This window comes from Lates calcarifer, linkage group LG10 (assembly GCF_001640805.2).
Source record: "Lates calcarifer isolate ASB-BC8 linkage group LG10, TLL_Latcal_v3, whole genome shotgun sequence".
Taxonomy (NCBI): Eukaryota; Metazoa; Chordata; class Actinopteri; family Centropomidae; genus Lates; species Lates calcarifer.
The window spans coordinates 15194145-15221471 of record NC_066842.1 but is presented as its reverse complement, the minus strand read 5'-3'; the positions used below and the strand labels follow the sequence as shown (position 1 = coordinate 15221471).

General features: G+C 40.5%; 5 protein-coding genes across 6 annotated transcripts in view; 2 read left to right on the top strand and 3 right to left on the bottom strand.

Moving 5' to 3' along the window:
- Window positions 1–2: 2 nt before the first annotated feature.
- On the bottom strand, window positions 3–8438 carry chkb (choline kinase beta). The gene is made up of 11 exons (XM_018663903.2): window positions 7828–8438; window positions 6695–6803; window positions 6466–6579; window positions 6234–6367; window positions 6043–6147; window positions 4197–4255; window positions 3225–3312; window positions 3005–3113; window positions 2004–2104; window positions 1835–1916; window positions 3–1515 (listed from the first exon to the last, which is right to left on the bottom strand). The coding sequence occupies exons 1-11, from the start codon at window positions 8334–8336 to the stop codon at window positions 1459–1461; spliced, it is 1467 nt and encodes a 488-aa protein (XP_018519419.1). The 5' UTR covers window positions 8337–8438; the 3' UTR covers window positions 3–1458.
- Window positions 8439–8529: 91 nt separating this feature from the next.
- LOC108875167 (zona pellucida sperm-binding protein 4) lies at window positions 8530–11899 on the bottom strand. The gene is made up of 8 exons (XM_018663907.2): window positions 10877–11899; window positions 10598–10782; window positions 10407–10504; window positions 10083–10240; window positions 9809–10001; window positions 9522–9711; window positions 9342–9417; window positions 8530–9238 (listed from the first exon to the last, which is right to left on the bottom strand). The coding sequence occupies exons 1-8, from the start codon at window positions 11139–11141 to the stop codon at window positions 9135–9137; spliced, it is 1269 nt and encodes a 422-aa protein (XP_018519423.1). The 5' UTR covers window positions 11142–11899; the 3' UTR covers window positions 8530–9134.
- Window positions 11900–13335: 1436 nt separating this feature from the next.
- On the top strand, window positions 13336–15629 carry LOC108875166 (zona pellucida sperm-binding protein 3). Its single transcript, XM_018663906.2, has 8 exons — window positions 13336–13850; window positions 13957–14075; window positions 14258–14361; window positions 14447–14624; window positions 14744–14861; window positions 14987–15069; window positions 15161–15330; window positions 15512–15629. The coding sequence occupies exons 1-8, from the start codon at window positions 13389–13391 to the stop codon at window positions 15574–15576; spliced, it is 1299 nt and encodes a 432-aa protein (XP_018519422.1). The 5' UTR covers window positions 13336–13388; the 3' UTR covers window positions 15577–15629.
- Window positions 15630–17173: 1544 nt separating this feature from the next.
- mapk8ip2 (mitogen-activated protein kinase 8 interacting protein 2) overlaps window positions 17174–27327 on the top strand; it is a 28729-nt gene continuing 18575 nt past the window's right edge. For both annotated transcript variants that reach the window (XM_051073433.1, XM_018663824.2), the window contains exon 1: window positions 17174–17695. In XM_051073433.1, coding sequence (XP_050929390.1) covers window positions 17631–17695 — 65 coding nt within the window. In that variant the 5' untranslated portion in view covers window positions 17174–17630. The remainder of the gene's footprint in view (window positions 17696–27327) is intronic.
- On the bottom strand, window positions 24491–27211 carry LOC108875170 (gastricsin). Its single transcript, XM_018663911.2, has 9 exons — window positions 27112–27211; window positions 26862–27003; window positions 26606–26723; window positions 26109–26227; window positions 25654–25853; window positions 25403–25519; window positions 25151–25298; window positions 24916–25014; window positions 24491–24814 (listed from the first exon to the last, which is right to left on the bottom strand). Exons 1-9 carry the CDS (start codon window positions 27180–27182, stop codon window positions 24659–24661), a joined length of 1170 nt encoding a protein of 389 aa, XP_018519427.1. The 5' UTR covers window positions 27183–27211; the 3' UTR covers window positions 24491–24658.

The window sequence follows — 27327 nt, the reverse complement described above, 5'->3', positions numbered from 1 at the left end:
ACTTATTCAGGTTCTAATCACATTTCTTTATTAGGTTTTGAATTATGCTTTTAGTAGTGCAAATAGGACCAACATAGTACAGAGAAATTTTAACAGAATTAAACTGTACTGGGACAGTTTTGCTGTAAAAACCAGCTACAGTTAATGAGGCACAATTTAAACTTTTAGTTAATTTTCATGAGTAAACATGTGCAGCTAAGTGTAAAACAAAAACATGGAGATGTTAACTGATGGCAGTGCATTCAAACAAATCAAGGGGACAGTCTAAATAAATAAATAAGTCCAATAAGCTACAACGAAAGTGTGATTTTAATCTAACACAGATTTCAATTATTATTGGGTCTAATTTAGGAAATCCAGTTTACTGTGGTTACATATGTGCCAGATGGAAATTTTTGTTAACCTACAGACAAAAAGATTAAGGACAAAAAAAAAGCTTGATCAGTTATCAGATCAACATCAGCATACAATGACATATACCGTACATGATAAGAGGTAACACAAGCTAAATTACATATGGACAGACAGTTTGCAGCAAAAATGTACAGTTAATAACCGATTTCTTGAAGTGGTGATAAGATCCAATTCTACCACCTTAAATACCTTACACAACTGTTCTAATGGTTATGTGGTTAACTCATTATGTGGTTGACTACAGTGATACTGTATAAACTAGCCCTCATGATAATTTGATGAATGTGTGTGAGCTTTTAAGTCTCTTCTTTAAATACTGGTGGGGAATATTTTCACATGCTCTGCTAGAAAACTACATGTGACACATGAGACAGTTAAAGTTTGGAGTAGCTAGGTGAGAATGTTCACAGTTTGTCTCTTCCCCCACAGGATGCTTTTCACAATCAGCCCTTATGGAATCTATGCACCTGGATGCAGAATGAACATCAGAGGAAAGAAGTGAGGTAGAATGACTAAAGACATAAAGCAGAATTAATATAATAGTCAAAAATGGCTATTACAGTAAAAATGTATAGTCTCAAAAGAAAAGACACTAATTTTCTGGCAACCAGGATTGTCTGTCACTGACATGCACAGAGAGCACGGCTTAAGAATTAACAATGTCAATGTCATAAATTGGTCCAAAGAGGTGAAGTGCATCTAAAAATGGACGATAGAATAAAATAGCTGATCATCACATTGACAAGAGCCCCTTAAATGATAAACAACAACATTCTGTGCTAAGGAGCTATATCTGCTACAACAAAATTTCACACTGTGGGGATAGGTATTTGCCTGAAAGGTTATATTGTATTTCTGCTCATTCTTAAAATGTAAAAAAAAAAAAAAAACCTTTTACAAACCATTACTTGTCATAAGCAGAGCTGCATAGAGTTTCAATAACGCATAATAATTCTGAAGCATGAGGTGGCCTTGATGAATGATAAGAACAAACAGATGAGAAGTACAGTGATTACAATTACATTCTAATAAACATGATGGAATTTAGGAGAAGAGCTTTTTTTGCTTGAAGTAGGCATCAAAACGACACTGGGCATAGTCCTGCAAAACAAAATATTGTTTACTATTAGGAAGCATAAACTGAAATTAAACATCAAATAAACCCTGTTGACTGAAGAATATGAGCGTGTGACTTGTAATATAACTGTGATTATGATCAGTAATCCAGGTTATGGTTATCCAAGGACGGTTGAATCGTGGGCAACTGGATTTGATAGTAGGTACTTGAGGACGTGTCTGCCCTCAGCTCAACCCTTCTTGAATTACTTGTAATATAATAACTTGTAGTAACTTGTAGTATACATGTAGTTGGTGTTTCCATCAGGCTGTAAAAAATAACAACAAAAAACCCTCTCCTTACCATGTATCCAAACTCAATCTTGGATATCTTGGCTTGAATGATGGACCACAAACCCCAGAGGAAGTGCGACGCCAAGGCATATCTACAGATCAAAACCAAAAAAAAAAAGACTTAAGAAAGTTTTAATTATACATATATACCCTTGCTGTAAATTATTACACCGTGTTACCTGTTTGCCTCGATTATCATGTCCTCTTCAGTCTGTGTCTGGTTCATGGGAGAGTCAGAGTCTTTTCTCTGTTCTGCCAAATAATTTCTTATGAAATGAAGCTGCAAAAAAGAGCAAAAATTATTTGTAACATGTCTCATGTACATTAAATGCATAGTGATCACATCATTTGTGCAATTACTTCAGATGCTTTCCTCCTAAATTTGTTTAGCTTTGTTCCATTCCATTTTATATTTTATTATCAAATACACATTTTTATTTTCTCAAGTTTGGTTAACTTTAGACAAAAAAAATGTCTAAGCAATAGATAAATAAATACATATTACCTTATTACAATGAAACAATTTTAAACTTACTTTACCTATTACTAGTTATTATATTTTTAAAATTACAAATCCCTGTATTATATATTGTGAGACACATTACTAATTCATACAAGAAATTCAGATTTTTAACAATGGGCCCAATAAATAGACACTAAATGTTTAGTGTGTTATTTTGCAATAACAGAGGGCAAATTCCTCAAATGGAAAAAAGTCAATTAACAGTTTGATTAGATTTCTTGCATGAGCTACAGTGTTTGAGTTTTCTCTCTTCAGACATTTTTGACTAAGACATTTTACCACTAGATGGCACTGTGAGGCCAAAACATTTATCCTCTGTCATCTTCTCCTGACCACCTTAGCTCTTTGGTTTAAGCTGTTGAACAGTGATAACTGTCTGAGCTTCACCGGGAGAGGGGAGAGGACAAATATAATGATGAAGCGTATCTGACAGAGAAATGTTGAAATGAGGAGTCTTATTTTAACAGTTAAAATGGTTGCTACTGCATTACTGAAAATGTGGCTGTGCCAAATTTGAGCATATAAGTAAATAAAAAGCCATTCCACTTAATGTTGCTTATGGGCCACTGGATGTCCCATTACTTAAATCAAGGATGGAGATAATGTGGCACAGAAACATAGACAGTTTTTATTGGGCTGTAAAATCTTTAGACTGACCTGCTGCTCTCTGGTGGGGTAGTTCTCTGGTGTGGCTTTGTAGAAAGGCCACTGGTCATAGGTGTAATCATACATCCACTCACAGAAATGGTTTCCAAAGTCAAACCCTCTACAAAATAAACAAATAAATAAAAAACAGTACGTTTTACATTAGTACACAAAGGCACAAAAAACTTGAGCCTAAAAATACTAGCATCAATACTGTTGATTTATGTATTACCTGTAATTGTAACTGCTGTATTCAAAGTCTATGAGCATGAGTGTTTCTGTTGAGGTGTGGTCCCTGTCTTCCAGGATGAGAATGTTACCTGCAGTGGAAAAAGCACAAACATCTAATTTATTTAGCTCCTGTCAGGTTCGGACCAGAGGATGGTTTAGCTTTCCCAAAACAGAGAATTTGTATTTCTGTTGTACTCACTGGTAGAAGTATCTCACCTATTCAGACTGGTCACCACACATACTGTGGCTGGTCTGGTTAGTGTTTTATGTGTGTGTAAATAAAGGAGGCTACCACTGTGGTTCTGGAGTCACATTTCTTTGCACAACAAAAATCTAAAAAACATATAGATGTGTTTCATAAATGAGGAGTTTGTATCTAGTAAATACACTAAATGGCCTAAATTTATTATTACTGCATTACTGCACTGAACTTGCCTGACCGGTCAAATTCTTATCAAATCTAACACTTTTGGGATTGGGATCAGCCTAACTGCTGTGTGCAAGCAAGGCTTCACCACACTCAGTATCAAACATAGCTAATGCACTGTGGCTAAATGGAGCAGACCCCTGCAGACAGCTTCCAAAAACTTGTGGAAAGCTTTTCAGAATAGCAGAGGTTGTTATACCTAACCCTAACACAATGAGGTATATTAGTGTAATTACATATATTACAATTAAGTAGAGGTATAATGTTCAGAAGTCCACATACTTTTGGCCATGTAGTGGTCAGCTTCGGTGGTTTCCTGTTCAGTGACACTCCCATTCATTAGAAACCTAAATCCATGACTGCCACCTCTTCACCCATAGGATGGTGTACATGAATATGAGCTGTCCCTATTAATACTCCCTAGCCTTCCTCTGACTTATGTAATATACTGCTCTCCTACGAAATGTGACAGTACAGCCAGACAGGACAGGTGACAGGACCAATCAGACAAAATTAGAGGTGTGACAGGATGTGAGAGGTTTTTACCTTCCTGGACATCATTGTGGCAAAACACCACTGGCGATGGAGTCGCTGCCAGCAATGCACTGTTGTGCCAACCAGGGCCAGATGAACAGAGGAAAAGGGAGAGGAGAAAGATATGCAAGTAGTGTTACTCATGTATTATTATAACTCAGCTATAAGAAATTAGGTCCAACGAAAAAGGCATTCAGTTGAGAGTAAAATATATGGGTAGATGTATCCCAGACCACAGGTACTACACTAAGGCAATGAGACACAGACATTTCATGTTATCTACAATTCTCACTACTTTACTGCTAGCCTGCCAGGCTGCCTCACGTAACATCCAGCTCCACCATTGCTCTTGTGCCCTTGCTGCTGGGCAGAATACATGGAACAAAACATAAGATAAACATTCAATCACACATGACTGTCTAGTTTAGTTTGATTATCTATTCCAGATAGCACAGCTGTAGTACAAACTACAGAGCTTTCATAGGAAATATATACTAGGCCACTCAAAGCAGCAATGTACTTAGCTGGACTATCCAATATGCTTCTTAGTGTGTATGAATAAGAAAGCTCCAGAACTGCTCATTCAACAAGTTAAAAGGTGGCGTTCAAGAATCTTGAAGTATTATATCTGTCTAAGCAGAAAACATCTTATCATTTCAAATAAGTTGGAGGACTTCACACAATGGAAGCAGATAGACAGGGTATTTTCATGCGGTATCAGCTGCACCCTAATGCCTGCTTCAGTGTGACACTGGTACATATCTACAAGATAAAAAAATGTTCATAGATAAACATAGATGATTAACACTGGGCTGATTCTCTATTAGTTGCTGAGGTCAGACTATCTGGAGGACTCAGCAGTGAAGTCGTGGAGGCACTGGAACAAAGGTCAGCATTTAGACTGGAAACAGAAAGACAGCTCGTCCTGTCCCTTCCACCTAAATTCTTGTGACTAACAAAGCCCCAACTATATCCCTTGCAGCCTCATTCTTGTAACATACAATCTTTTAACATTAACATTTTACCATTACTGTTAGCACTGGTCACACATTTTATTGGTAGTCTAATCTTATCTGGTGGTGAGGACATGGTGTGCTTCTCTAAATATTTGTACTTTTTGCCATCAGTTGGGATTTTACTGTTGCAGACCCTGTTGTATCCTTCTAACCAACATAACAAGAAAGAAACTAAGCTGTCTCAGTCTGAAAAGGTAAGTTTTATGTTGTAAGTTGACATTTTGTTTGAATTCAGCAAAACCAATGCATATGAAGACCATAAATGAAGCAAGGCTTTAAGTTTTACTGTGACTCCCTAACATGCTGGTTAAATATAAATTAGTATGAACATGATATGATGGTGGTCCTCTAATAAGAGAAGTTGAACAGACTAAACTACCGAAATAGGGTTGAATCAAGGTCAAGTAGACTAGCCTACAGAACTGAAGAAGCCTCTTGGATGTGATGTGAAATGTCCTCAGATAAGTCCAGGTGCCCTCGATTCATCTCTCCTTGAATAACCATTGCCTGGATGACTAAGAATCTTCACAGACAACAGACTAAACTCTGCCCACATGGTGATTACAGTACGTAATATGAGATGGCTCTGACGAAACTAGTTCTAGTTGGCACTTGGCTTAAGCAATGGTGATTGCACCATCGTTCTGCCACTCTGGAGCAGAAGGGCATTGCTCTGTCTCTCAAGGACACTTGTGGGCACTGGAAGGAGGTAAGAAAAGATAGTAGAGATTTCATGCTACAATTTTCCTTAGTCCTACCTACCACAACTTTAGCTTTATATGTAGCAAACATATAAAGTAATTCCATGCAATATACAGTATTTGGCCTGCATCCCAACTCACCGGAGGCTCTCCAGCTCAGCAGGCAGATCCAGCTTCATCAGCTTCTTGTACTTCTTCAAATGAGCATCCCGTACAAAAGTAAGCTTCATCACTTGATCCATGTACCTAAAGTGAAAAAAGAAGCACATAATTATAAAAAAAACATATGTAGTAGAAAGAAAGAGAGTGATATAAGGGTGAGTGATACTTACTTGTCAATGGTCCCAAACAGCCACTTAGGCTCTTTGTTAAAAGGCATAAGCATGTCATGGAAACGTGCCAACTTGGTAGCAATCTCAGCTGAGATGGCCGGATCTGAAAGATGATGAGTGCGCATGCGGGTATTCTGGGAAAACAGAGACAATAAGGAATGACTGCTTCTGCAATTGCTTGCTCAACATTAGAGTGAGCATGCGTGTATGTGTGTCAGCGTGTGTTTCATACAGGAAGGTATTGTTCTAAGCGTCCCTCGGGAAAGATGCCATAAAGTTTTGGCCCAAGAGTTCGTTCTGCTAGGATGGCAAACATCACACTCTCCAACACCAGAGAGTCCACTCCCTGTGACAGAGATACACAGAAAGACAGACAGTCAGGCACAAAATCATGGCCCTTTTGGTTTTTATCACACTCACTAGTATATGATTTCTTGTCGACCTCTACTAGACAGACCAACCTGTAAGATGGCACCATAGACTCTGAGGAGCACCTGGCGAGGTTCCTCTCCCACACAGTGCACATGCTCAGGCAAACTACACAGGTACAGCAGATTACTCAGTCCACCACTGCAAAAAAAAAAAAACAAGAACAAAACACTAGCATTATCACATCAGAGGAAAGTTACCATGACCCCGCAGAGTCCTGTGAGTGTGTGAATCCTGTCATAAAGATTAGTCAGAAAACCGCTGTAGTTTTAGTTTTGAATGGCTTTCTGTTGAGTTTGTCTTCTCGGCCCAAGACATCTGCCAGAACAGATAAGAATATAAGAACAGGTTACTGCAGGGTGCTGCCTCTGGAGCTGTAGAGTCTCCTGCTGCTCCCATGATCCAGCTCAACCGATGATGCAATAATAATTAAACATTTATTAGTGTTAGTGATAGTGTTAGTGCTACTAATGTTTCACTGTTTTGCCATTATTATTCCTTTAGCTATAATTATTATCATTATTATTATTAGTATTATTATTACTACTACATTATTACTACATTTTGACTTAGTCTGTGTATCTGCAATTTTGTCTTTCTCTTACCCCATCCCCCCACCCTCCTCCCTCTGTCTAAACCCAACCGGTCGAGGCAGATGGCCGCCCACCCTGAGTCCAGTTCTGCTTGAGGTTTCTGCCTCTTAAAAGGAAGTTTTTCCTTGCCACAGTCGCCTAGTGCTTGCTCATGGTGGGATCTGTTGGGTTTCTCTCTGTACCTGCTCTATATGGACAGTGCCTCGAGATAACTTCTGTTGTGAATTGGCGCTATATAAATAAAATTTGACTTGACTTGAATTAAAGACTAAAACCACTGATGTGTCAACACACACATACACAAACAAACGTTTGAATAGCTAAGTTAAGGGCGCCTTAAGGAAAGAAATGATTATCACATTGTGTTAGAGGGATAAAGAATGATTATCACAACAAAATAATCAAACAAAGCTAGAGTCACCCCAAGAGACCCCAAGCCTACAAGGATGAAAACCTGTGTCATAGGAGCTGAAAAAAGCGAAGTGAATGACGGCCAAAGGAGACACATTACAATGACTAACTTTCTTCCCTCTGTCATCATTACATCCTGCGTTATTACTGTCATTATTTACCTGACGATGCTTATTTGAAAATCATCCTCTTGGATAGTCTTCCACGACCCTGACAAAAAGTCTCGGCACCAGGCAAACGCCCTGCCCCGGGTGTCCCGGTCGACTTCCTCGGTTCGCCCATCCCGAAAAGACTCTGCCTCCGAGTCGTCATCACAATTGGCCCCAAACAGGGGACTGGGTGTCCTCAAGTTTCTCTCGTGTAGGAGAAGCACGCTTTCCATTCGTTTCTTCTCCAGCGGAGGACCCGTATCTTCTGTTGTGACACTAGGAATGTTTCTGAAAAGCCCCGGCCCTGACGTGTCTGCTCTGGCCAAGCTCTCATCGCCGCAACCGCTGCTGCTGGTTACATTTCGACTCGACTGCATCGTGAGTTTCCGGGCGAAGAGTAACGGAAGACCCGTGTGAAATGTCGGTCTGACACGGCGGGACGGACTCGCTGACAAACGCAGTACGCCGGTAAAGCTACTTAACCGGAAGAGCCATACATAGCTAGATGGTTTGAATGGCATTGGAGGCGGTTAATAGCTGCGATTAAAGTATCATAGATTCAGATGACTCTTCACGTACACACACGCACGGCGCCCGGTGATTTGGACTAAGCCAAACTGGCGTATTCAAGGTCCAATCACAATGCGATTCCGTATTCACTCGCCGATGTCATTGGTCATGTTTTTCGGTTATACGTCAGCTTCCCGTACGCTGAAGGTTTCTGGGAAATGAAGTGTTTGTTTTGGATTATGACAGTGGCGTGAGTGGGCGTTTAAACTAATGTGGTTAGATACTACAGTCCTGTAATAAATCCTAACTCCATGATTGTTGACCTTTGATTAATTAATTACTCTGTGAAGTATTTTAAGCAAATATATAGTAACCTGCAGAATGCTTTATGTTTCCTATTCAAGTCTTAGCCCAGTTATCGTTTATGTACTTTAGAATGTTGGATAGCAATTAAAATTTAAACTAAAAGACACACAATTCCATTGGATCTAAAGCTATTTAATGGTAGTCAAAACAATTATTAATTGTTCAAATGTGTTATTGGCGTAATACAGTAAGGCTATGTTTATTTAGTTATTTGGTGGTTTAAATTGACATTGAAACATGGTCACGTATTTTCTGCAGAATTAGTAGCCTATAGTTTTTTGGTTTTTAGCTTGTAGATCACAGTGTAAAAAATGTATCTGAATAGCGTTTTATGAGACAACACACAACACATTTGGCAACTTGAAGATTTATTTGAAACTCAATAACTTTTCAGTAAACATCATAAACAGATTTCATGGCAAGAAAGTTCTGTCTGAATGTTGTTACTGAGCGCTTTGGCTTTGGTCAGTGACAATAACCTCCAGGCTGCTAACCAAAGTGGTCTCATCTCTCGAGCCTCTCTGGACAGAAGCAGCAATGTCTCTCCCTGTGTGCAAAATGGCAATGGTCAGTTGCTGTCAGGCTTTACAAAATGACACTCTCTCTCTATATATATATATATATTTACTGTACTGTACTGTACTACTCACTCTTTCTGAAGCACCTAGGTTCACAGTTATTTTGAAGAGAGGGTTGGCACACAGCTACATCACAGTGGATATACACCTGGTGGAAAACAATTGTATTGTTTGCAAATATGCATATAATGCGATATAAAAAGAATGTAGAAACAACAGCAACATTTATTCTCAGAAAATTGGATCCAGTACCTTTTCCTTGACAGGAACAAAAACTGGTGTATCTGCAGGCGTTCCCTTGTTGGGATTGGCAGCATTAGTAGTAGTTACAAAAGTGAACATCTTGAAAAAAAAGCGCCTGTAGTGGGTTGGGTACAAAACTTCAGATGAGGCAGCCACTGGGACTAGGGTGGTCAGGTAACGGTCATCACGGTAGGGGCAGCTATGACGAGAGGAGAGAGGGTGGAAGAGGGCTCATGTATATCATCAAAAAGTATCATCAATATGTATCCCCAAGTCAGACAAACACTTATTCTTACCCATCAATCAACAAGTCCCACTGAGGAAGACTGTGAGGGTAGGGGTCACAGGTTGCCCAGCATCTTCCAAGAGTCAAGACAATATTGGGATCAGTCCTCTCCAGCATTCGGACCTCAACGTATACAGGATCCCTGAGCACCTTTGTGATGGGATAATCGGCATCCACGTAATAGCTGCTGTAGGCCACCTCCTCTGCTCAAACAGAAAGACTGGCTGTTGACATGGTCACTGTCAACTGAGGCTGACTGCACAAAACATCGCCTTCACACTAACCTTCCACACAGCCCTTGACGGTACACTGTCCATTGCCCAGCCTGAGCTCCACACGCAAGGGTCCAGGAGCTGCAACTGAGTGTGGTGGAGGAACTGGGCCAACCTCAATGACCACAGCTTCAACTGAGTTGCCAATATATCTACACTGGATAAGAAGCCTAAGACAAGGGATAAGGTATATCAGAAAATCATTTGAGTGAGGTTTGGCTTGAAAATAAAGTAACCCTAACCCACAGCTGAATTAATAGTGTTGTATGCCTTAGCCTACATGCAGTAATCTTTTATGTTGTGACCACTCAGTGTTACAGAAAGAAAAACACATACGAATAATGGCTGTCCCTGGTAATGGCTCCACGGTCTCCAATAGTGACTTCAAATGAGGATGCCATCATGTTCTCATAGATTATAACACCAGGCTCTTCCTACAGTAAATTGTCAGTTTTTCAATCTTTATTGCTACCTGGCAAAAATGAATTAAAATCAAATTGAAGAGTCAAAAGAGTTGTGACCCTTACCTTTACGATAGTGCCACAGGCAGTGACAGGGAACTGGTAGATGGCAAAAGCTGAAGTGGTTCCAACAGGACCGCACCTTTGATCATTGCTATAGAAAGAAATTGAGTCCAAGTCAATGTTGGGTAGGGTGGCATCTCTGGCCACCACCACGATGAACTGGGCGTCCTTGGTGCACTGGAGAGTCACTGAAAACAACAAGTTAGAAAGCAAAGAACAGCACTCATGCCATACTCCTCAAACACATTCAATTTCACCATGAGTGTAATGAGAAATACTTACCATATTTGCCATAATAGCACTTGCGTCCATCAAAGCAGCAGTTTATAGCTTCACACCCTGCAGCAGAGATGTCAGAAGCCCCACACTGTATCTTGTATTGATCATCCACTTCACAACTGTGAAATATTTCTGTAGAAGGCAGCTTGGTCTTTGAGGGCTGCTTGGGCTCTTGGTGCTTCTGAGGCTGTGCAAGATATTGAGCATCAGCCAGATAGCCAAACAGGGCCACTGCCAGAAGACAACCATAAATTAGCTTCATTGCCATTGCTTCACAGCACAGAGTAATTCATGAAAAACACAAGATGCTGTGAAAAATACAATGCAAATCTGTTGACTTTTATAAGGTATGGGTAATGCTGACATGTTGATATGTCACATCCTATTTGCTGCCTGCAACTGCCAATCAAATGCTCCAGTTACTGGGTGGCCTGTGGCGGAGCAATGAAGAGATTAGAGACAGAGAGTAAACTCAGATCCAGAATCATAACAGTTTTAATGAATATTCCATCAGTAGACACTCTGTGTATACATGATAGAAAACACTGTATTACATATATATGAATATCTACACCATTCAAATTATTGATCCCTGAATTAATAAAATTCTAGCTTGTTTGAACAATTTCAATATAAGTCTGTATAACTGAGACTGGGCCAACCACACTGTTTGTGCAACAGGGCTGGACAAAACAAATATCACCTCTGATCTTCAAGTGTAGTTGCTAAAAATCTAATACATTATGAAGCCCATCTTCCTATCTTCTTCAGATTAGATTGATAAGTGACAGAATCACTTAGAGTAATAATCCAATTTGTCCTGAAAGAGTAAGTAGTAAGTTAGAGCATGTACATAATGCAACATATAGCAAACCCTTTTGGGATTCAGTAGTTGGAAAGTATCCATATCACATATTGCAGGTTTAAAATATCTTCAGTTCAGTTTTTTCTTTGCGATATCTTCATTGTGACAATAGATGTAACTCAGATTGAAATTATCTTATATGTAGGTCTGATGATCTCATGATATCTAACCTTCTACTTTTCTACTACTTTTCAGAAAGAGGATTGACCATCTGAAACATACTGGAAACATAGCATGCTGTGATATTTAAATGATTAGCTTTCTATCATTACATATATTCTTTCATCTACAAATGCATTGTGACAAATAAAAATTGCAGAGTGACAGAATGGTTCATAGTTCCTGAAATAGTTTTATTTGTTATAAATCCTTTTGAGGTGTATGGAAGGGATAAGCATAAAATTTAATTTCAGTAAAATACTTACAAAATAAATTCTAGAACCTTTGCTGAGAAAACACATGAAGCTTAATGTTTGCAGATTCAGGTTGTTCTGACATAGCAGCCATTGTTGACCTAGGCCGTTCTTCAAGCCCTTGGCTTGAGTGTCCTCTTTTATTGGATTTTTATTTAAATAGCTCAAGAAAGAAAGAAAGACATGAAAGTAAAAAACCCATGGGCATTAAATATTGTCACTGCTCTCTATTGTAAAGAATGTGTGGAATATACATTATAAGGCATCTGGGATTTTGAGGTTGAGACTGTATTGATATAAATCAAAGTGGAAATAAGAGTAAAATAAAAACAAAATAAAGTTAACAGTTATGCAAATGAAACTGCAGATTGTTAACTGATACAGAGGAGATGATGAATCTCTAAAACTTGAATCAAATTTTGGTCATGGCACTACATGAGTGGTATCATAGTAATGAAGTAATCCATTAAAGGCTGGAGAAAAGAAAAAGTTCTTCAGGCACTTTAAGCCAGAGAAAGAGGAAAATGTGAATTAATTCATTGAGTCGAACCCGATGAGAGCTTTGAAACAATAAAAAGTATGCTCAACATAAGTAATTTCAGTTTTCTCAATGTTCTATCTAAGAGTGTCTGAAGACTGAATGTTTTCACTGAGAGAATGTTTCAAGAGCACTTCCTCCAGCTTCCCTGGTCTTACTGCAGGTCAAACTGACTGAACACTCAGACTTTGTATCCTGTGTTTCTAAGTAAATCTCAGCTGGTACTGGTTGGAGTAAAATTGATTGTACTTTGGCAAAAAAACAGGGTTGACATGTCATGTCATGCTGAGGGCAGGTAGACCTAACCCACGGTCAACAAAACTTTTCATGACCACTATTTTCTCAGTACATGGTTTCCAACAATTTATAGGTATAATCTCCCCTGCTTAAAGAAAAATTAATAGTAACTTTGAATAGCACATGGCACAGTCACATTTTATGCATTAAAGTATTTAATAATCTAAACCCAGCTGCTTCACTGGAGATGTAGGCATCATATTGTAAGAGGTTTTGGTCAACAGCTGTACTCATTTCATTGGCCAAGGTTTAAGCTCAGTTGATCTCACTGGGAGTGGTCAACTGAGGGGGCTGGAGTGAATTGTAAGTAAACAGGCACACAGTATTATAAAAGGAGGTGCACATTTCCACCTTCCTTACAGCACCCAGTGAACTGTACAGATCACTCGTTGTTGTGAAGCCATGGTGATGAAGTGTACTGCTGTGTGCCTTGTGGTGCTGGCCTTGCTTGGCAGCTTATGTGATGCTCAGTGGACAGAGGGTCTTTACAAGCCCTCAAGACCTAAACACCAGAAGCCATCACCACCCAACAAACAGGAGCCCAAGGTTGTGCCTATAGATCCCCAACAGTCAAAGCAGACATTTGAAGCACCACTCAAATGGAGCTACCCTGTAGATCCCACGCCAAAGCCCCAGCCTGAGGTGCCTTTCGAACTGAGATATCCTGTTCCTGCTGCAAGCGTTGCTGTCGAGTGCAGAGAGAAGATTGCTCATGTGGAAGTCAAGAGGGACATGTTTGGGATTGGCCAGCTCATCAATCCTAACGACCTTAAACTAGGAGAGTGTTCTGTTACCGGAGAGGATTCTTCCGCTCAAGTGTTGATTTTTCAAGTTGAGCTGCATGACTGTGGCAGCTCATTAGAAGTAAGTGCAATGAAAAATACACTGTAATGAATATTAACTAAAACTACAGGGGAATATGTTCATGTATGCTGCTATCTGTTTGTACTAACAATTATTTATTTGCAAGATGAGAGAAGAGTCCCTGGTGTATACCTTCACTTTGAACTATAATCCAGGATCTCTGGGTGAGTCTGGTGTGGTGAGGACTTCCAAAGCTGTTGTAATTGCGGAATGCCACTACCCAAGGTATGTAGATAATCAGTTAGATTGGTAGAAATAAACAAACAATACACAAACAAATAAATAAGTAAATAAAGTATCATAAAATACTTAAACTTGACCTAATCAAATTCAATAACTATGGATTACCAAAAATGATGGATTACTTTAGTTTTCTGCATTCTAAGGAAACATGTTTAATCTTTTAGGAAGCACAATGTGAGCAGTGGTCCCATTGACCCAGTCTGGATCCCATTCTCTACTGTTAAGGTGGCAGAGGAGTTCTTATACTTCACCTTGACACTCATGACTGGTGAGCTTAACAATTAATCAGCACATTTCTACTTTTATGGAACTCTGTGTCAGCATCACTAAAATGTTATTATGTCATTGCACAGATAACTGGCAAAATCAAAGGCCAAGCTACCAGTACTTCCTGGGAAACATCATTAATATTGAGGCTGCCGTCATGCAGTACTACCACGTGCCCCTCCGTGTTTATGTGCACAGCTGTGTAGCTACTCTTTCACCTGACCCATCCTCCAACCCCAGATATGCCTTCATTGAGAACCATGGGTGAGGTAGTTTAATGAGTCAATTGAAGTCGCTTTGTGGGAGTGATTGTGGGACCGATTATCACACACACTAAACATGGTGGCCACTGATGTTATTTTATATGTGCTTCTTGTATGCAGGTGTTTGCTGGATGCCAGGATCACAGGCTCTTCCTCAAGGTTCTTGCCTCGTAGTGCAGAGAACAAGCTTCAGTTCCAGTTGGAGGCCTTCAGGTTCCAGGGTGCTGATAGTGGACTGGTGAGAATCTCCAAGACTGACTTAATTATCAAACATTTTCAGTAACACATCAAATACAGCAAAATTACATCTAACAATAACTCAAACTCTCTCAAACTCTCAAACTCACTCTGTTACTCAAACAGCTCTACATTACCTGCCACTTGAAAGCAACATCAACTGCCGTTTCCATTGATGGTGAACATAGAGCTTGTTCCTACATCAACGGGTGAGTCTGCGAGTGTGTACATATGTCAATTAAAAAGTGTGATTGGAGAATGGATATGGGATTTACTTCTTACATCTACTTTTCTTCCTAGGTGGAAGGAGGCCAGTGGTGTTGATTCAGCTTGTGCCTCCTGTGAGTCTAGTAAAATAGAATCATCTGGCACTTCATCTGTTGGATCAACAAATTCCTGGGTCACTGGGGGTGGATCCTCTGGTTTGTCTACTCCTGGAAGGAAAATCCGTGATGTGGCCCAAAGTGAAAGTATGTTATATAAAAAATAATTGTGCAAAGTGTTGTATATCATATGATGAAAATTGTGCATTTTATGTTGTGTTAATGTTATGTTACCACTGCCATAATGATATATTAACTTCTAACTGCAGGCTTACCTAAGACAGCCACAGTGATACTGTAACTCACATCTTCTGTTTTTCTTTCCCAGTTTTGGAATGGGAAGGTGATGTCACCCTGGGTCCCATCCCCATTCACGAGAGGCCAGTTGCTTAACTCAATTTCCTCCCATGGCAGTAACCATCAAAATAAACATTCTCATTGGTTCATATCTGTCTGTATATGATTCTCTTGTTCCAGTAATCAAAATCGGCCGCATCCAAAGCATAATAAAAGTGTGAGAAAACAGAAGTCAGGACGAAAGTGTAACAAGTTTCACATTAGTCCTCTGTGTAATGATAAATGTTACAGATGAACCACATCTATTGAGTTCATAGACCGTATATCCTTGCATTTAATGGAAATAAAACTGCAACTGTGTGAAAAGCTTGTGTCGTACACTGTGCCATTACAGAAAAAAAAAAAAACTTTTTCCTATTTTTCTCTTAAGTTGTGCACTGAGAGTAAAGTAAATGAGTAGAGGAATAAAATGAATGCACATAATGATTTCCTATTTGTAAATAGCTAACAACCAAAAAAATAAATAAGAAAAGCATCTAGTATCTTTTAAGACCCTACATTTACATTACAAAGTATAGCTTGCTCCATCAGTCTCATCCACTGTACATGTTAAGTTAGTTGAAATGGGCTTTACTCTCCATGTCGTCACTGATTATTAGGTGAATAACTTGACGAAGCCTGTTATCGCTTACTGAATGAGCGTTTCTCGCCCCCCTGTGGCACAAACGGTCAACTACAGCCTGGCAGGGTGCACAGATTCAGCACCACAGGCAGTGAACAGCTTCACACTGCGCCTGCTCAGTACAGCATGATTCCTCCCTGAGCCTGAGGTGTGATTCACTTATTGATTATTCATTTACAGACTGTGTAGATAGTGGTAAATAGAGAGGAGACTTCAGCCTCTGACCATCTTACAGCAATGCCTGTCTTAATACAAAATATCAATGCTGTCACATGGAAGACATGGTGTCTTCTGAAGGGTTGGCTGTAAACTATATGTTGTGTTTAGCTTGTTGTGATGAGTCCACTTACAGTATATACACTGCACGCCAGCCTATACTGGTTTAAATTAAAAACTGACTTTTTAAACCCAACCCCTTTTTAATCTAACCTCGAATAAGACGATTTTCTTCTTGCATTTTATTATCTGGCACTTTATTTGATTTCTTTTGTGTCCTGGGAATTCACCTACATCTTTGCTATTCTGTTTTTTTTTTTAATTCTGTCTGCCTTTGAGCTCTGTCTATTGATCTGCTCATTGGTTAATTTCCTGTAACACTGTGCTCTTCTACTGTCAGCACTTTGTTTTTTTCGTCTCTTTGCCTTATGTCGTTGTTTTTCGATGACTGCTCTGTTATCTGTATGGGCATCAAAGAGTTTCCCAACAATTCCCACATCCATTATCCATACTTAAAACATGGGACATTGAAGGGCATGTCTTTTCCGGGGAACCCCTGGACCCCCCCCCCCCCCCGACCTAATTTTGGAGAGCTGTGGCTGTAAATTTTACTGTCAGTGTGTTTACTGTTGTAAACACTTTACAGGCATTTGTTTTCCTACACGCCACTCTTGTGCTGTTTACCGAGCTCTGCAGGCTTTAGCTCTTTTAGCCTGCATTCACTCAGGACAGCCTTCTCATACGGTATCGGCACTGACGTTATATCGTCTCTGCTTCACACACACCCCCCCTCCTCCTCCTCCTCCACCTCTGTCTCTGCCTGTCTCCGCACTGCTGGCCTCTCTTCGTTGTGTGTCACAGGCAGCAGCAGCAGCAGCAGACAATTGGCGAACACAAACGCGGACTGCGGACTCACACTGCGCTCATATGCTTCGTTTGGACGTATCGGGGGAGAAACGCGGGATTGTACTTTAATTTGTTGTGAACTGTCTCCGAAAAGCGTTTCTGCCCTGACTGCCCCCCACCCCCTCTCTCCTTACCCCCCTGCGCGTGTGGATGGTTGACTGCAGATTTGATGGTGCTGAGCAGGCTCGTCTGATTGAAGGCTTGCGGCCAGGGGGGGAATCTGTGGGGGCCGCAGAGGAAGAAACCTCTGTCCACGGCCGCGTCCGTCCTCTGCCCCTACGATCGTGAATGGACTGCGCTCCTTCAGTGATTTTCTGCAGTCGCTCTGAGTCATTTGTGGAAGAAGATGGCGGACAGGGCTGAGATGTTTTCCCTATCCACTTTCCATTCCCTCTCTCCTCCTGGCTGCAGGTAAGAGCTTAACGCGTAGGGCGACAGTGGAGGGATGATGCGAGGGGGAAACGATGTGCAAGGTTGTTGTTGATGATGATGAAGAAGAAAAAAAGGTACACTAAAGACGAGATGCGTACCTATCAGTTGTGTTTTGATGACTGCAGTAAAACGCACATTCTGAGCCTGGGTAGTAATAGGTATTTTGAATAAGCTGCCAGGCCTGCTACTGCCTCCCTGCGCGCCTGTAGGTGCTGCAGCCGAACAGTGCTGCCTGTTTGTGTTTTGGAGTTGATGCGCTTGATGAAGACAAGATTTAAGATAACCATTATATCCTTGTCTGATGGGTGCGAAGAAGGGTACATGGCAACATAGATGGCATATGATTGATCTTTAGCTGTCGCGACAGTCACCCGCTTTGCGCATTCTCTGTGTGAGGCCCACGCCCTGTTGAGTCCAACCCAGGCAAGGGAGGGCATGTTGCTGAACAATGATTTACGGGAGTCCCACCGATATTGATGCCGTTTCAAACGCCTTTAATGTGACCTCTGCGACACACAATATGACAAATCTGCTGGCGTTTTCTTCTTGCCTAAGCACAATTGTGAGTGGGATTCTACTGGCAATTACCAGAGACCAATAACATGCAGAATCAGTGCCAGAGCTACAGTATTCTCTCCAAGGTTGTTGCTGTTAATAGTTTAGAAGACATGACATGGGGCTCTTTTCGTCTGATGGTTTGTTGGTATAAAGATTGGGCCTGGCAAAATGTGGAATATTGCAACACTTTGGTCTGGTTTAGCTGCTGCAGTATTCAGATATGCTTGGAGGCATAGTTTAGGGATATGTTGTGGAAATATGACAGATTCCATTGTGTTTCTACTTTGATATGATTCCCATATGCAGTAATCTCGTGCCTATACTGTTCCTGCTGCAAGGCCTTCCTTCCTCTCTGTTACCATACACAGAAGAGCAAATCCTATGTAGGCTACCAGACAACGCAAACAATTATTTATAATTGTCTTGCAATGGCATATTATTTTACAACTCTATACAGTAACTATAACTCACCCACACAGAGTGGTAGGAATGAAAAAAGTCAGGAAATGGATAGTGGAGGCTCTCAGCACTAATGCATATAATCTAACAGCATTTCATTTCATATCATTCAGTGAGCATTGTCCCCGTGTCTGCCTCCACATGTCCCATGTCCTACCCAGTGCAATCACATTAGCGAGCCAGCTCCCGGTGGATTTCATATCCACAACATGCACTCATGCAGGATTTAGTTACATATTGTAGCTTCATCTCATGAGCAGATCATATCGGATCAATAGACCTGATTTTTTTTTTTTTTTTTTTTGCATGACTACCAGTGACCTTAGTTGAGAGCACACAGAGCCAAGCTTTGGCCATTATATCAATTGTTTTGAATCAACAGTGCTGGCAAAAAGCCTGAGCAAGCTAATCTTAATTGCATCAGATGAATAATGAGTCCAGGACTTTCTTTGTGCACACTTTTGACCTGATTATATGTTGTGTCATTTACTCCAAATGTACTTAAAGTCTTTTCTGTGAATTTCACAATCAAAAATAAAGCCAGTGACACAGACCACCGAGGAAATATGAAGAATCACTCCAGAGCGCATCACTCTATTATGTGAATGGGGTGGGGACTGATCAATAGTTTTCAATTAGTTTAGCACCTGACCAGTTTGTATTTATGTGTATCTGTGTTGTTCTTGCAGTTTCTGTGTGTATGTTTGTTTGTCTTTCTCCATGTCTTTGTATGTGACTGATTCATGTATGAAAACCACAAGTGTTGTGATGGTGCGGTACAGTAATCTGCCTTATATAACCTCCACACTGTTTCCAATGGGCAACATAATCCGTAAGAGAGCCGGTCTTTCTCCCCTGTGCACCAGAAAAAGACTATAATGACTCTATACTTTATAAATACTGTATCATTCTGTAGAGAGCAAATACACTAATCATTTAATGTATATTTCTCTTCTCTTCCTAAGAAAAATGCGAAATACTATATTTCTTCCAGCATAAGTTAAGTCACATAGTTCCATATAAACAGGGTGAATTTAATCAATGAGAACAGAAGATTATGAAGCTCCTTTGTATTAAATTTTTCCAGCAAGGCTTCAACATACAGTAATATTTATGTAGAAATGAACACTATTCAGGTATCCTATGGTTTTTCAGCATGCATAATCCATGCAGTGGCTTGCTGAAACCTAAAACAAAAACACTGACATACTAAGGCATGGTACCAATGAACCGTACTTTAGAATTCATTGATTACATTTTGTGAAAGGATTTGTTTGTGCTGTCTTTAGGTAGACTTGTTCAGGCAGCAGTCTTAATGAAGCCTAGGTGGGAGGTCATTGTTTTTGTTTGTGAACTGGTAGGACGGTTTACCAGATTCCATTTTGAACCCAGTTTGAAGAAGCTTTGAGCAAATTACTCACTGACTGTTTATCGCTTGTATTTTACATGTACAAAACATTCACAGTGATTTAGCTATAGTATATACAATATGTAGTCCACAGTATCTGACAAAACCTGAACTTTGGTTCATTGAATGTTAGTTTATAGATCTTGCCACTTTTGAGGATAGCTAAACCTAAATTCAAGTTCAGTTAATTATTGTCATTTAATCAATTAGTCAATCAACATAAAGTAAATGAGCAATTATTTAGATCATTGATTACTGAGTTAAGTATTTTTAAAGCACAAATAGCTAAATGTGCTGGTTCCAGCCCCTCAAATGTGAGTATTTTCTCCCTCAGATTTCCCCCGTATCCCTCCCCCTGTGGTGGGTATGGTTACCATGGGGTAAGAGGCTTAAATCAAATACAGATTCATTTTAGCTTAAGCCCCAACCCAGCCCATACACACACACAAAATATCATCCTAGCTCTCTTGTGATGTTTTTGTATTTCCTCTCCCTTTCACTCCATGGACAACCACCACTTGCCATGTTTTCATTCATGGCTGTTGTTACAGGCTTTGTTTTTCCATTTAACAGCGACTAGTCATATTTACGCAGTCCATTAGATTTGTTTACCATCAGTATGATGCCAGTGAATGGTTCCCATCCAACAGCAACATTCACTTTACATCTGATGACTTCATCAATCCAAATCCAGCCAATCTTAAAATCATCCTCTCTCTGCGAACCAATGCATCATCTCTGCCTTCAGTTAAAAAAATGGCGTGATCTTCAGGTTTGGATCTGACAAAGACAACAGAGAGTGCTTCATTAGGTTAAATGCATGACTCATATGTGTGTGTGTGTGTGTGTGTGTGTGTGTGTGTGTGTGTGCCTGCCTGTGTGTGTTTGCGTGTGGGTGTGCGTACATTACTGGAGACTGACGGTGGGTGAAAAGCCTGGGAAATTGATCTTGTTAATGAGTCAGTGGCAACCACATCAAATGTCCTTGTCTTTTAGAGATGATGATGTCACCGTGAAGCAGGTGCTCATGGTTAAAAGGCAGCTTAATTACAGCAGAGACCTCATTGCTGGTCCTCCTTTGTCTCTATATCGCTTTTATTATTGTCATTAAAGTGTTTTTTTCATATTTTCTCAGGTTAAGAAATCGAGAGGAAATGAAAATGACTATTTTTCTCATTTTTTGTTTATGGACTTCTGCTATTCTGCTATTTATACATATATGCAATTTTATAGGCATTTACCGTATATTCCCTTAGTGTGGTTGGGGATATTTAAAGGATAACCATATAGTATCTGGATCATAGACTGAACTGGAGATGCAACCAACAGTTATTTTCATTGTTGAAAGAGTCTGCAGATTGTTTTCTCATTTGATCTATAAAACACCAGAAAGTAGTGACAAACGTATGTTACTATTTTCCAAGGTGACATCTTCAAATGTCTTGTTTTGTCCAGCTGCAAATTCAAAACCCAAAGAGAATGACTTTACTATTTGTAAGACAAGGGAAAAAAGCAAATTCTCACATTTCAGAAAATGGAACCATCAAATGATGGGCTTTATTGATTGAAAAGTTACTTACAGTATTGATTGATTAAGAAAATTGATACATTTGCTGTAAACTGATGAGTCATTATAGCTCTAAAATCAGTGACTGTGTAGATGCTCTTCTATTTAATAAAACTCAGAGAGTTGTTAAAAGTAAATGGCAGGTTGAATCAGTGAGCTGAGTGAACTTGCACTTGCAAATGTGAGATGGAGAGATTGTTTTAATCTGAAAGGGGCAGGGAGAAAATGTAAAGCGGGAGCGAGGCCTGGTGACACATAGAGATGGAAGCAAAAGTGGCAGTAAACCTGGGTGTGCCATTGCAGCAACATGACCAGCATCAGTGAATGGTAATTTTGTGCTGACTTGTTTTCTTGCGGTGATGTTGTGGAGATTCTCATTTTGCTCTGCATGTCACAATTCAGAAGAGATGGAGACTGATGTGGTGCAGTGGCATCCTGATGTTTCTCTCTCCAGCTCTAAAGCCTCAGCTTTAAATCCCAATTATCCAAAGAATGATCACAATCAGAGGTGGACTGAATGCAAGGGATGTCACAGTGCTGTGTCAGATGAGCAGCGAATGGTACAAAATATGGTGTGACGGGCAATGCACGCTCACTTGGATGCTGTCTAAACACCAAGCAGGAACATGAGCATGTAATGTCATCACTGCAGCAGTGGCTGCATTCAACTATATCTGATATAGATTCTGAAATCAAAATAATACAGGCTATTTCAGGAGAGGACATAGAGTACCTACTGTAAGAGAAAATAAGAAAGGAGGAGAATAGGGAACTGATAGGTGTGTTGTTGAGTTGAAGAAGTGCATACATGCATGAGGTGCACCTCATATGCATGTTAGTGTGTTTGTGCATCAAGAGTCAGTGTCTGTTTTCACTCTTCAAGGAGGGACAAAGCATCCGTCTGAGATGGGCTTTATTCTTTGTCTGCAGCTTTTCAGTGACATACATTCCTTAGGTTCTGCAGTTTAGGAGAAATGGGGCCACACTCTGTTGTGACATTCATTGCAGAGCTACAGGAGAACATCAACACTAAGCAGCACACAAACAAAATGGAGTCTGGAAACAAAGCAGAGAAGCAATGGAGGAAAGCAGAAAGGGGATAAGGGAAAAAAAAGAGAAACAGATGACAGATAATATTAAAGAGCCAGCCCATCCACACTACAAAAAATGTAAGTATGTCTACTGATATGGAGTCATACCGATATTTTTTGTTTTATCCATCCAGGCTCTGAGATATCTGTCTCCACCATAAAACAGTGGAAGGGAATGAAATTGTGTTTAGATTGTTGACAGCACTGAAAAATGACATGTGTGATAATTCAGCAGCACCATCTCTTTCCAGAGGCAGTTCCACTGTTACTGTGGATAATTCACACATTTCACTGTGAATAGTTTTCATTGACGCTATTGTACTTTGTACCCACGACATAATCTTGGGTAGACATTGTAACAGTGTGTTTTGTGGTGTTATCCAGAGTGGCAGGGATGGGGTATTTGGGTGACCTGACTCTTTAAAGCTTCTCTATGTCTAAGTAGATCATTACCACATCCATTTTGGGACATTAGCATAACATTAGGAGACATTAGGCCTCACCAGCCTGTACTCTGCATTTTACATAGAGTGGAAGTAGGTCGGTTTTCACAGGAAATTTGTTGTCACCATGAAATATTGCCTTGTGTCATGAAAGAGTTTTATTTGTCTAGTTCCTTCGCTACAGGATTCTCATCTTCATGCCTCCTTGTCCACCTCAACTCTTCAGATTACGTACATATCTCCTTTATCCTTCACTTTCTCTAAATCCTCTTCCAAAAACCAAACATGGTACTTTGTTCCATTTGTGTGGTGGTGACAAGCTGCCTTGGATACAGCGGCGCTGATGTGGTGTTTTTCCATTGTGAATCACACACCCACACACACTTAGACTTACAAACACAGATTCCCCGAAGGCTCGGATGGGCGAGGAGCTCATTAGTGACCTTGTTTCTCCAGGTTTGGTTAGGACAGGCTCTACTGTCTGTGTGTGTATCCACGTGGAAACGTTTTAATGCTCTAGTCACACCCACAGACCACACTCAGGTTGGGAGGTTGGTGTAATTTTGCACTACATGATATATTGTTTCACAGTGTCTCACAACAGTTGTCACACTGCGGTGAAACCAGTGGCAACTCAAGTCCAGCATAGTACATTATAAAATCATTTTAATGCTGGACAGAATACAAGAACTAGAAAGTTCTTGTACTTTTTCATGAATAGTCTTAAAGAAAAACTCTTGTCTTGTGTATCTGACAAATAACATAATTTAATTTTAATTACATTTTACTCAGTGGTTTTGTATGTACCTGTTCTGTTGACAGTGTTATGCAACTGTTGATGCTGCATGAGGCAACACAACTGATTTTATGATTGCATTTTGTCAGGTTTTGTGGACATTGGAACAGCGTTATATCTTTGTATGCCCCAGGATCATATGTCATTTAAAATGGCCACTAGTTATGGGAAGTAATTGAACACACACACACACACAGACGCACTCTCACAGACACATACAGACCCAAGGTTAAATATAAAGGGAGAAAACCCCTTTGATGTCCCTCAGCCCAGGACCCATGCTGTTACAATAATGAGGGCTCATTTAGATAGATGAAATGTTAAAGTGTGTGCAGCAAGTATTTTCACCTTTATTCTGCTTGAGAATGATGCAATTTCATGCACATATACAAGTTTTTTCTTTTTTAATATGATATTTTAATGTAATATTTTGTACTGTAAATTTACAGTGATGAACATGTCGATTGAAATTAAACCCATATTCTCGAAAATGTCTTGTTTAATCCCAGAGCAGATGTTTGAGATGTACCAAAGTCTCAGACTCTTCACAGTGTTTGAGTGGACACAGAAACACAGAATCATTATCATCTGATCAGGTTTATGGTCAGGTTAGGTTACACTTAGACAGCTGAAGCAAAGCCGACGCGGTTGTTGGTGCGGTCATAGACGGAGTAGTACTCTCTGAGGAACACGTCTCCAAAGATCCACAAGGGCTCACCGTCACGAGAGGGCAGGTAGGTGGGGGTGATACCCACTCCACAGACCTGGTATCCATACTGGTTTTATGGGAGGTAAATAATGAAATTTTCAGATTAGGAAAAAACATGGAAATGTACATAAGGGATGCATGAATCCACACAGATATGTTGTAACTTACTTGGATGATGTAAGCAGAAGGAGGCAGAGAGAAGGTAACACCGCTGATAACAAAGCTGAGAGTTGGCAAGTTGTTGACCTGGCTGCAGTCCACTGCATACTGGAGACCAAGACGACAAGGAGATACTGTTGTAGTTTGATACAGGTATGTTTTGTAACGTTGACCTTAATGGCTTTTACATGGTGCAGGGATAATAATGGTGTTGTGTGTCTGCCTGTCTGTCCACTTGTCTTACCATTCCATACTGATTCTGTTGGGCTCCAATGGCCTGCATGATGCTACCCAGAAGCTGGCTTGGGGCTGTCAGCATGGAGGTTCCAGTGTCCACAATGGACTGGCAGCCCTGAGAGCACCAGCCGGTCTCCTGGCCGTTGATCTGGAATCTGTAGGGTCAACACGTGTCAAAAGTTATTTTTTGTTGCACTCATAGCAGGACACAATCAGACATTTGACAATTCATATTGATAATATGTCAAAAAGCACAGACCCTTGAACGCCGATCTGCCAGTAGGTCTCAGAGGTGACAGGGGTCCAGTAGATCTGGCCCTGGTACAGGTTGTTGTCTACTTCTCCGAAAGAGAGCACACTGCCCTGCTGTCCTCCCCTAAAACGAGATAACCAAAACTAAGCTGCAGGCTCTCTGTGCTGGTGGTGTGGATATACTACAGTGACAGCTGAGGCAGTGTGTGCTATAGGTTATACTGAACAGACTTTATAAAAGTCTTGTGTCAGTTTTACCTGGACAGGTAGAAAGCAAATATGTCAGCATCCAGCAGGTTTTGAGACATCATGTTGTCCATGACAGGGGTCTCTCCTCCGGCTGAGATAGAGGGGTAGGACAGACCAAGGATGCCATCAAACTTGGCCACCTCGAAGGTCTGACCAGGCTCATCTGTGCTCAGACCAACCTCCTGGTTATTAATCACAATCCCGCCAACCTATGGGTCCAAAACCACCCAACATGATGAGTAAAATGCAAATCGTTGACTATATCTATACACATTCAGAGACAGCCAAGTAAATGAATGGTGTAGATTTCAGGGTTTTTCTCTTTTTTTTTTTGGTGGGGGGTGCTTAATACACAAAACTTAAAACTGCTGCACAGATCTTTGCGTGTTGACACTTTGATGACAATTCAAATACTAGTGTTTTGTTTGAGTGATGTACTTGCTCTGGTTGGTGGGTTGACTCACATTGACAGTGTCATATCCGAAGACTCCATACAGGCTTCCAGCTCCATAGGGCAGGTAGAAGGTCTGACGCGTGCCATAGAAGGTGGAGGACTGCTGGGGGTTGAACTTTTTATGTGCATCTGTAAATGGCATAGATCTGGATTATCTCTGCAGCCATTTCCATAAATGTCCTCATGCCTTGCAGAGTCTTTTGACATCCTGATAATTCACTTGATTACAGAAATCATGAGCTGAATTTTAACTAATGCAGTCACTGATGCTTCTCAAAGACCAAAAATGCTATGTGACATGCCTGTAATTACACTAAAAATCTAAATCCCATGCGTGTACAATGTGTAATCTCTTTGGAAACATGCTGACAAACTGTGAGCTCTGTATGCTTAGCCTATATCAGCTAAGCTCTAAGTCGTCTGGAGAAGTTCTTCACATGCAAATATGCTCTGAAGAGAGCAGCAGATGAAGGATTTTTGTAGCGTAAAGTCTTGGTTTTTACTCACTGCAGGACTGAGTGTTACAGTAGATGGAGTTGACCCACAGGTTGGCAGAGCCAGTGTCAAACAGCACCTGGAAGGACTGGGGAGGTGTTCCAATGGAGATGGCTCCATAGTAGGTGGTCTGGGCAATACATTGGTTGGAGTTAAAGAAGGAGAGGAGCAGAATAAAAAACAAAGTACGAGCTCATCAGTCAGTTAATGCTTTCATAGAAATGTTGTGTACAGAATGTTAAAGTGGTGTTAACTCAGGAATTCTTACATCAGCATAGTTGTTGATGTACATGCTCGCAGAGCTGGCGAACTCATTGGGCTGGTACTTGAGAGCTGGATCCTGGTAAGGCACCACGGTCCCTTTCTCTCTCAGGGCCTCACGCATAGACTTATGCTTGTGCAGAGGGATCCTGAGGAAGGAAGAAGCAAAGACTTTCAGCCATTTGAGAGGTGGACCTGAAAGTCAAACTTGTCTTATGCTAGAATTTGAAGAAATACAGAGAGATAGTTTTCCTTACTTGATTCCCTCTGCGAGCACCACACAGACCAGGACAGCAATGAGACACTTCATGATCCCTCCTGTATACATAGCACCCCTGGATGGATACCAGTCAGCTTGGATCTGAACAGGCTTTATATACACCCGTTTGGTGCCATATCAGCCTGACTGTTATCAAAATTTCAGTCATATCAGTTCAGACAGGGTGACCCCTAGAGCCTTTTTCTTTGAAGCC